Genomic DNA, 11,147 nt, shown 5'->3' on the forward strand with positions numbered 1-11,147 from the left:
CCTTGTGAAACTGTGGAGTTGTTTCCCAAGGGTAGAGATGCATTCACATCCACCCACACAGTACAAAGGGGGAAATGATTGCGCTGGCCTGGATTTTTTGTAATAGTCCCGTGACACGGCTTCCACATTGCTCTGTGGGCTGTAGTTAAAGAACCTAATTTAGAACAAGACTAGACTTGTAGATTTAAAAAGTCACCTAAGCTGTTTCTTTCCTAGACAAATGGGATTCTAGTTTGGGTTTTATTTTATTTTATTATTTTTTGAGACAGAGTCTCATTCTGTCATCCAGGCTGGAATGCTGTGGCACAATCTCGGCTCACTGCAAACTCTGCCCCCTGGGTTCAAGCTATTCTCCTGCCTCAGCCCACCTAGTAGCTGGGATTACAGGTGTGTACCACTACACTCAGCTAATTTTTTTGTATTTTTAATAGAGACGAGGTTTCATCATGTTGGCCAGGATGGTTTCAAACTCCTGGGCTCATGTGATTCACCCACCTTGGCCTCTCAAAGTGCTGGTATTACAGGCATAAGCCACGGTGCCCACCCCTAATTTGGGTTTCAGAGGGCAATTTGTACCATTTGGAAAAGATGCTGGATCCTTCAATATTACTGCTTTAGAAAGATTTGGAACTCTGACCCATATTTAGTACATGACTTTTCTGGGGCGTGGAAAAATACGCTCTGTCATCTAATGTGATGTCAATTTTCTTTAACCTTCCGTGTAAATGGTGCGCATTAAGACATGAGGTCTACTGTTAAATAATTTTTTTTTATAAACATAGTGACAACAAGATTGTACAGTATCAATTAAAAAGACCCAACGTGACCAGGTCCACTGCTTCCTGCATCTTGAAGTAAGACAAGTGTTCAGCTTAGAGATGAGCACCTTTCCTTCCAGAGCAAGAAGACATGATGGGAGAAAAAAATGTTCTGTCTGAGAATTTACCCAGATAAAGAGCTGGGTAGTCGGATCTAAATGGTCCCATAGCAATCCTTTTCTCGCGGGAGGTGCGTAGATCTTTGACAAGTGATGAACGAACTTTGCTTCGTGTGGTTAGGCCTGGGACTGAACTTTGTAACCAGGGATTTGGTGCGCGGGGCTTCACAGGCTGCAGAGAAACATGAGAACATGAGTGCATACATATGCCAAACGTGTCTCATGTGAGCGACAGAGCCCAAGTGAAGGCTTCTTTGGCCATAGTGTGTCTTTTTTTTTTTTTTTTTTTGAGACGGAGTCCCACTCTGTCGCCCAGGCTGGAGTTCAGTGGCGCAATCTCGGCTTACTGCAATCTCCGACTCCCGGGTTCAAGTGATTCTCTTGCCTCAGCCCCCGAAGCAGCTGGGATTACAGGCGCCCGCCACCACGCCCAGCTAATTTTTTTTTTTTTTTTTTTTTTTTTTGAGAGGGAGTCTCACACTCTCCCAGGCTGGAGTGCATTGGCGCGATCTCGGCTCACTGCAAGCTCCACCTCCCGGGTTCACGCCATTCTCCTGCCTCAGCCTCCCGAGTAGCTGGGACTACAGGCGCCCATCACCACGCCCAGCTAATTTTTTTGTATTTTTAGTAGAGACGGGGTTTCACCGTGTTAGCCAGGATGGTCTAGATCTCCTGAACTCGTGATCCACCTGCCTCGGCCTCCCAAAGTGCTGGGATTACAGGCGTGAGCCACTGCTCACGTGAGTTTCGCTCTTGTTGCCCAGGCTGGGGTGCAATGGTGTGATCTCGGCTCACTGCAGCCTCCGCCCCCAGAGTTCAGGGATTCTCCTGCCTCAGCCTCCCAAGTAGCGGGCATTACAGGCATGTGCCACCACACCCTGTTAATTTTGTATTTTTAGTAGAGACAGCATTTCTCCATGTTGGCCAGGCTGGTCTCGAACTCACGACCTCAGGTGATCCGCCAGCCTCGGCCTCCCAAAGTGCTGGGATTACAGGCGTGAGCCGCTGCTCCCGGCCACGCCCAGCTAATTTTTTTGTATTTTTAGTAGAGGCAGGGTTTCACCATGTTGGACAGGCTGGTCTTGAACTCCTGACCTCGTGATCTGCCTGCTTTGGCCTCCCAAAATGCTGAGATTACAGGCGTGAGCCACTGCGCCCAGAGATTATTCTTTAATTAATCTCAAAAGCCTAACACCAGGGTAGTCTCTCTGAGCCTACTCTGGCTTGAAAAGCTGCCCATTAAAAAATAAAAATAAAAGCCTAACACCAGAGTTTGATATATGTTCACTCATACATTTGTAGAAGGAACACAATATCTCTTATAATATTCTTTACTTCACTAATAAGTTATAATTTCAGCTATACATTATATGGCGTTATTACTAGTTAAGTAATAAAACCAATGCATCGTTTATCTTGTTTTTCATTACTTAAAAAATGAATAATTGGCTGGGCACGGTGGCTCACACCTGTAATCCCAGCACTTTGGGAGGCCGAGGTAGGCAGATCACTTGAAGTTGGGAGTTCGAGACCAGCCTGGCCAACATGGTGAAACCTCATCTCTACTAAAAATACAAAAATTAACCAGGCATGGTGCAGGTGCCTGTAATCCCAGCTACTCGGGAGGCTGAGGCAGGAGAATCGCTTGAGCCAGGAGGCAGAGGTTGCAGTGAGCCAAGATTGCGCCACTGTACTCTAGCCTGGGCGACAGAGTGAGACTTTGTCTCAAAATAAAAAAAGATTAATCAATTATAATGGACCATATTATTTTAATTTTAATTTTCAAGATTTATTCTTGTATTTGTTATATTTATTTTTAATATTTTATTATGTTTTTTGAATATTGTATGTGAAATAAAAAATGAAGTCATGATACAAAGTAAGTCTGACCTGTACATGAATGTTTGTAGAAGCTTTATTATAATCACCCAAAACTAGAAGCAACCAAGATATCTTTTAAGAAGTGAATGAACAAACTGATACACCTATACAATGGAACAGTATTCAGAGGTAAAAAGAAACGACCCCTGGTGCAGTGGCTCATACTTGTAATCTCAGCACTTTGGGAGGCCAAGGCATGCGGATCACAAGGTCAGGAGTTCGAGACCAGCCTGACTAACGTGGTGAAACCCTGTCTCTTCTAAAAATACAAAAATTACCTGGGCGTGGGGGCGTGTGCCTGTAATTCCACTACTCAGGAGGCTGAGGCAGGAGAATCGCTTGAACCTGGGGGTCAGAGGTTGCAGTGAGCCGAGAACACACCACTGCACTCCAGCCTGGGCAGCAGAGCAAGACTCCATCTCAAAAAAAAAAAAAAAAAAAAAAAAAAAAGAAAGAAAGAAAGAAATGAGCTGTGAAGCCAGAAAAAGACATGCATGCATGAACCTCTTCAAATGTGTATTGCTGCCAGGCGGGTGGCTGACGCCTGTAATCCCAGCACTTTGGGAGGCCGAGGCGGGCAGATCACTTGAGGTCAGGAGTTTGAGACCAGCTTGGCCAATATGGTGAAACCCCACCTTTACTAAAGATACAAAAATTAGCCAGGGGTGGTGGTGCACGCCTGTAATCTCAGCTACTTGGGAGGCTGAGGCACGAGAATCGCTTGAACCCGGGAGTCAGATATTGCAGTGAGGTGAGATGGTGCCACTGCACTTCAACCTGGGCGACAAAGTGAGACTGTGTCTCAAAGAAAATAAAGATATGTATTGCTAGGTGAAAGAAGGCAGCCTGAAAAGGCTACATACTGTATAATTCCAATTATATGACATTGTGTAAAAGACAAAACTATAGAGATAGTGAAAAAAAGGCCAGGCATGGTGGCTCATGCCTGTAATCCCAGCACTTTGGGAGGCTGAGGTGGGCGGATCACGAGGTCAGGAGATCGAGACCATCCTGGCTAACAAGGTGAAACCCCATCTCTACTAAAAATACAAAACAAAAAATTAGCCGGGCATGGTGGCGGGCACCTGTAGTCTCAGCTACTCAGGAGGCTGAGGCAGGAGAATGGCGTGAACCAGGGAGGCGGAGCTTGCAGTGAGCCAAGATCGCGCCACTGCACTCCATCCTGGGCAACAGAGCGAGACTCTATCTCAAAAAAAAAAAAAAAAATCAGTAGTTGTCCAGCTACTCGGGAGGCTGAGGTGGGAGGATCACTTGAGCAGGGGCAGTTGAGGCTGAAGTGAGCCATGATCATGCCACTGCAACTCCAGCTTAGGCAACATGAGGAGACTCTGGCTCAAAATAAAAAACAAAAACAAAACAAAAAAAGGAGAAGAAAAAAGAAAAATCGTGGTTGACAGCTATTTGTGGGGAGGAAAGGAGGGTTGAATAAGTGAAGCACAGGCCGGGCACAGTGGCTCACGCCTGTAATCCCAGCACTTTAGGAGGCCAGGCAGGCAGATGACTTGAGGCCAAGAGTTTGAGACCAGCCTGGCCAACATGGTGAAACCCAGTCTCTACTAAAAATACAAAAATTAGGCCGGGCGCTGTGGCTCACACCTGTAACCCCAGCACTTTGGGAGCCTGAGGCGGGCGGATCACCTGAGGTCAAAAGTTCGAGACCAGCCTGGCCAACGTGGTGAAACTCTGTCTCTACTAAAAATACAAAAATTAACCGAGCATGGTGGTGGGCGATTGTAATCCTAGCTACTCGGGAGGCTGAGGAAGGAGAATTACTTGAACCCAGGATGCAGAGGCTGCAATGAGCCGAGACTGCGCCACTGCACTCCAGTCTGAGTGACAGAGCCAGACTTCAAGACTCCATCTCAAAAAAAAAAAAAAAAAGGGAAGCACAGGAGACTTTTTAAGGTGGTGAAACTATTCTGAATATTCTGTATAATATATGATGGATACATGACATTATTCATTTGTTAAAACCCATAGAACTTTACAGCAAGAAGAGTGAACCTTATTTTTTGAGACGGAGTTTCACTCTTGTCACCCAGGCTGGAGTGCAATGGTGCAATCTCGGCTCACTGTAACCTCCCCCTCCCAAATTCAAGCTTCTATTAAATGCCTCAGCCACCCTAGTAGCTGAGATTACAGGCACGCACCACCATGCCCAGTTAGTTTTTGTATTTTTAGTAGAGACGGGGTTTCACCATGTTGGCCAGGCTGGTCTTGAACTCCTGACCCTCAGGTGATCCACCCATCTCAGCCTCCCAAAGTGCTGGGATTGCAGGCATGAGGCACCCCACCCAGCCAGAGTAAACATTAATGTATGCAAATTAAAACAAAAACATTTAGGAAATAAGGAGATCTAGGAAGGAATATGGACTGCATGTAGCAAGAGAACCAAATGTATAGAACAACTTCAGTGAAGGGAGCAGGAAAAACTTCGGAAATGTGTGGAATCTGTAAGACTAAATACAACAGGAATTGCACATAGCACTGTATTCTAGTTAATAAAATTGTTTCCCAAGGGAGTGTGAGTTAATATTTCTGATTTATGTATGGAAAATTGGAACATAAAGTATACTAATAATAATTGTAATGATTACCTGAAAGAAATATAGACAGTCTTCTAGTCATGGAAAATAAATTTTAAAACCTTCATTTTTTACATCAGGTGTTTTTTATTTGTTTGTTTTTTAGAGACCTGGTCTTACTATGTTGCCCCAGCTGCCAGAGTGCAGTAGCTAGTACATATTCACAGGCACGATCATAGCTCACTATCATCTTGGACTCCTGGGCTCAAGTGATCCTCCTGTCTCTGGCCTCACATGTAGCTAAAACTACATGTACCATCATGCCCCAACCCTCAATTTAAATACAGATTTTTGTTGCAGATGTGATGATGAAAAGTAAATACTTTCAAGCACAATTGTATATTAGGATAAAATTCTGTGTGGAAGTTACTTCATAAAGGAAATGTGAGCGTTTTTTTTAAGATGTAATTTTAATTTTAAAGAAGAGCTTACATATTTTATTTTTAAAATGGATGATGGTAGTTATCAAACTGTTATGGCATTTAGATTCAAATGCATGCATTTAAATTCCGTTTTGAACTTAAAATATCAATATGTAAAGCTGGAATACTTACATGTTTGAAATTAAACTCTGCTTCTATTTAAAATGAAAACATTTTAGATGTCAATTTTTTTTTTTTGAGACAGAGTCTCATCTCTGTCACTCAGGCTGTAGTGCAGTGGCTCGATCTCGGCTCACTGCAACCTCTGCCTCTCAGGTTCAAGTGATTCTCCTGTCTCAGCCTCCTGAGTAGCTGGGATTACAGGCATGCGCCACCATACCCGGCTAATTTTTCTTTATTTTCAGTAGAGACGGGGTTTTACCATGTTGGCCAGGCTGGTCTCAAACTCCCGACCTCAGGTGATCCACTTGCCTCTGCCTCCCAAAGTGCTGGGATTGCAGGTGTGAGCCATCGTGCCTGGCCTCATTTTAGATGTCAATTTAAGAAGATAAAGGGGTGACATCATTTTTCAAAATTATTTTATAGGTTATATGAGCAATCAAAAGAGTTGGAAATTCAACGTCCTAGATAGCATCTGTTATGATGTATAGCAAGACTCAGCCAATTTGTTCTGTAAAAGGCCAGATAGCAGATATTTCAGGCTTTTGGGGCCAGATGGCCTATTCAAACTGTGATTTTTTGTTTGTTTGTTTGTTTGTTATTGAGATGGAGTCTTGCGCTGTTGCCCAGGCTGGAGTGCAGAGGCGCGATCTCGGCTCACTGCAACCTCTGTCTCCCGCGTTCAAGCAATTCTGGTGCCTCAGCCACCTGAGTAGCTGGGATTACAGGCACATGCCACCACGCCCGGCTAATTTTTGTATTTTTTAGTAGAGACGGGGTTTCACTATGTTGGCCAGGCTAGTCTCGAACTCCTGGCCCCAAGTGATCCGCCCGCCTCAGCCTCCCAAAGTGCTGGGATTACAGGCATGAGCCACCACACCCAGCCTAAACTTTATATTAACATCCTAAAGTTAAACATGAAAATTCTTCTATAACAAATAATCCCATTACCCAGAGAGAACTTCTGTCTTCAGTTTGGTTTATATCTTTCCGGATATTCAGCTATGCAGGCAGACACACACACACACACGCACACACACAACATATATGGTTTTAAATAAATTTTACATAATGTAGGCTCATGCCTATAATCCCAGCACTTTGGAAGGCTAAGGCAGGTGGATCACCTGAGGTCAGCAGTTTGAGACCAGCTTAGCCAATATGGTGAAACCCTGTCTCTACTAAAAATAGAAAAATTGGCTGGGCATGGTGGCAGGCGCCTGTAATCCCAACTACTCGGGAGGCTGAAGCAGGAGAATCGCTTGAACCTGGGAGGTGGAGGTTGCAGTGAGCCGAGATTGCACCACTGCACTCCAGCCTGGGTGACAGAGGGAAACTCTGTCTCAAAAAAGAAAAAAGAAAAGAAAAAAGAAAAGAAAAGAAAATTATATGTAATGTATATTGGCTGCATTTTTTAAGCAAAAAATGGGACAACATATTGTTCTATAATTTGATTTTTTTAATGCATTATAGACATTTCCTTGTCATTCTTTTAAATAACTGCTGATTGGTAGATATTTGAGTAATTTCCAGTTTTGAAATTATAAGCAACAAGCATCTATGTATAAATATCTTTGTACACATGGGTGAATTTTTTTTTTTTTTTTTTGAGACAGAGTTTGGCTCTATTGCCCAGGCTGGAGTGCAGTGGCGCCATCTCAGCTCACTGCAACCTCTGCATCCCAGGCTCAAGCCATCCTCCCACCTTAGCCTCCCTAGTAGCTGGGACCACAGGTGTACATCACCATGCCTGGCTAATTTTTGTATTTAAAATTTTTCGGCTTGGAATGGCAGCTCATTCCTGTAATCCCAGCACTTTGGGAGGCCAAGGCAGTTGGATCACTTAGGGCCTGGAGTTCGAGACCAGCCTGGCCAACATGGCAAAACCCCATCTCAACTAAAAATACAAAAATTAGCTGGGCATCGTGGCACATGCCTGTAATCCAAGCTACTCAGGTGAGGCACAAGAATCACTTGAACCTGGCAGGTGGAGGTTGCAGTGAGCCAAGATCATGCCACTGCATTTCAGGCTAGGTGACAAAGCAAGACTCTGTCTCAAAAAAAAAAAAAAAAAAAATTGCTGATTTTTCATAGTGACAGCATCTCACCATGTTGCTCAGGCTGGTCTGGAACTCCTGAGCTCAAGCAATCCACCTGCCTCAGCCCACCAAAGTGTTGGGATTATAGATGTTAGCCACTGCCCCTGGCCAGTACATTTTTTTAAGGATAGATTTCTAGATGTAGAATTACTACTGGGTCAAAGATATCAAAATTTTGTATTGATGAATTGTCATCTAAAAGTTTTTACCAGGGTTTCTCAACCCTGGTAGTATTGACATTTGGGGCCAGATAGTCCTTTGTTATGGGGCTTCACTGCACATTGTAGAATGTTTTACAGCATTGCTAGATGCTAGTAACACCCCCACTGTTGGACAACCAAAAATATCTCTAGATATTGCTAAATGACCTCTGGGGGTGCAAAATAGCCTCGGACATTTGCTTTCTTTTACTTTCCTTTTATTTATCTTTCTCACCATCTCCCTTTCAACAACTCATGCTATCCTTCCTTCTTAAAGAAAAGACACTTAAAGGAACTTATGAGGCCGGGTGTGGTGGCTCACGCCTGTAATTCCAGCACTTTGGGAGACTGAGGCAGGTGGCTTGCCTGAGCTCAGGAGTTCAAGACCAGCTTGACCAACATGGCGAAACCCTGTCTCCAGTGAAAATACAAAAATTAGCCAGGTGTGGTGGCGTGCGCCTGTAATCCCAGCTACTTGGGAGGTGGAGACAGGAGAATTGCTTGAACCCAGGAGGCAGAGATTGCAGTGAGCCGAGATCGCGCCATTGCACTCCAGCCTGGGCAACAGAGACTCTGTCTTGAAAAAAAAAAAAAAAGGAACTTATAATTGAGTATATATCACCCTTCCTTCCCAGTATATTTACACTTTAGATATACATGAAGTGAAAGTGACAATGACTAATTCAAGAAAAACTATCTAATGATGGGATGAATTTTGATGGGAGAGATAATTTGGGGTACTTTCCTGATAGGCTTTAAATCATACTATGTATACTTAAACATCCTGTTGGCTCTATTCATCTTCTTTTCTGTAGAAGTTTCTCTGAATAACAATGATTAGCATCTATATTCAGAATGTCAAGTTCCTGGCCAAGTGCGGCGGCTCACGCCTGTAATCCCAGCACTTTGGGAGGCCAAGGTGGGCGGATCACGAGGTCAGGAGATCAAGACCATCCTGGCTAACATGGTGAAACCCCGTTTGTACTGAAAATAATAAAAAAAAAAAAAAAAAGAAGAAGAATGTCAAGTTCCTTTGATTTTTCTTAAAGGGAATTCTATTGATTCAAAACAAAACAAAAAAAAAACAGAAGAGAAAGGTAAGCAATGCTTAAAAATCAAGAAAAATGAGATGAATTAGGGAAAGTAAAGTTTACTGTTTAAAAAATACTATATTTTGGCTGGGCGCAGTGGCTCACACCTGTAATGCCAGCACTTTGGGAGGCTGAGGCGGGCAGATCACCTGAGGTCAGGAGTTTGAGACCAGCCTGGTCAACATGAGAAACCCCGTCTCTACTAAAAATACAAAAATTAGTCGGGCATGGTAGGGGGTGCCTGTAATCCCAGCTACTCGGGAGGCTGAGGCAGGAGAATTGCTTGAATCTGGGAGGCAGAGGTTGCAGTGGGCCGAGATAGCACCACTGCACTCCAGTCTGGATGACAGAGCGAGACTCTATCTCAAAACAAACAAACAAACAAAAAAAGCCTATATTTTTAGCAGGGCATGGTGGTTCATGCTTGTAATCCCAGGGCAGTGTGCTAAATGCAAGATGGGATAGAAAAAGGCATAAGGAAGTCTTTTCCTTGAATTTTAGGAATGAATATGACAAGAACATGAATTACCAGTACAATGTGTTAAATTCATGTGAAAGAGTCAAAATTCTCTTGAGATGAAGGAGATGGTAGCGCCTTTGGAGAGGAGATGGAATGTGAAATGGGCTTTAATTAGGGTTTTGACAAAAGATAATTGGGGAACAGTATGCAGAGGAAACAGCCTGAGAAAACATATAAAGGACAATATAGGTAAGCAACAGCAAACAGTCTAGTTTGTAGAAGTAGAGTTTACAGGGGTTGGGGATGATAGGCTGTAACATTACGTGACTTCAGTACCTAGCTGAGGAACTTGGATTTGTCAATGGGGCACATGGGTAGATTTTGAGTAGGTGATGACAGGTTTGGGGCCTCAACTTGAGAAAATTAATCTTGTAGCTATCTGTGGTATAAATTGGCATGGGGGCTGATAAGGTTTGGCTCTGTGTCCCCACCCAAATCTCATGTCGAATTGTAATGTCCAATGTTGGGGCAGGGACCTGGTGGGAGGTGATTACATCATGGGGGCAGATTTCCTCCTTGCTGCTCTCATGATGGTGGCTGAGTTCTCACAAGATCTGGTTGCTTTTGTTTGAGACGGAGTCTCACTCTGTCGCCCAGGCTGGAGTGCAGTGGCGTGATCTTGACTCACTGCGACCTCCACCTCCCGGGTTCATGCAATTCTCCTGCCTCAGCCTCCAGAGCAGCTGGGATGACAGGGGCGTGCCACCATGCCCAGCTAATTTTTTGTATTTTTAGTAGAGATGGGGTTTCACTGTGCTAGCCAGGATGGTCTTGATCTCCTGACCTCGTGATCCACCCACCTCGGCCTCCTGAAGCGCTGGGATTACAGGTGTGAGCTTGCTTCCCCTTCACATTCCACCATGATTTTAAGTTTCTTTAGGCCTCCCCAACCATGCTTCCTCTACAGCCTGAGGAACTGTGAGCCAATTAAACCTCTTTTCTTTATAAATTACTCAGTCTCGGGTAGTTCTTTATAGCAATGTGAGAATGGCTAAGATAGGAGCAATTAATGGTAAAGAGACGGCCGGGCGCCGTGGCTCATGCCTGTAATCCCAGCAATTTGGGAGGCCGAGATGGGTGGATCACCTGAGGTCAGGAGTTTGAGACCAGCTTGACCAACATGGTGAAACCCTGTCTCTACTAAAAATACAAAAATTAGCTTCGGTGGTAGCAGGTGCCTGTAATCCCAGCTACCTGGGAGCTGAGGCAGGAGAATCGCTTAAACCTGGGAGGTGGAGGTTGCAGTGAGCCAAGACTGGGCCATTGCAACA

General features: G+C 44.2%; 1 protein-coding gene across 2 annotated transcripts in view; it reads right to left on the reverse strand.

The window, feature by feature from the left end:
- Positions 1-753: 753 nt before the first annotated feature.
- HEATR4 (HEAT repeat containing 4) overlaps positions 754-11,147 on the reverse strand; it is a 57,681-nt gene continuing 47,287 nt past the window's right edge. For both annotated transcript variants that reach the window (XM_030813085.1, XM_030813082.1), the window contains one exon: positions 754-1,109. In XM_030813085.1, the coding sequence (XP_030668945.1) occupies positions 873-1,109 (237 nt within the window). In that variant the 3' untranslated portion in view covers positions 754-872. The remainder of the gene's footprint in view (positions 1,110-11,147) is intronic.

This window comes from Nomascus leucogenys, chromosome 1a, assembly GCF_006542625.1.
Source record: "Nomascus leucogenys isolate Asia chromosome 1a, Asia_NLE_v1, whole genome shotgun sequence".
Taxonomy (NCBI): domain Eukaryota; kingdom Metazoa; phylum Chordata; class Mammalia; order Primates; family Hylobatidae; genus Nomascus; species Nomascus leucogenys.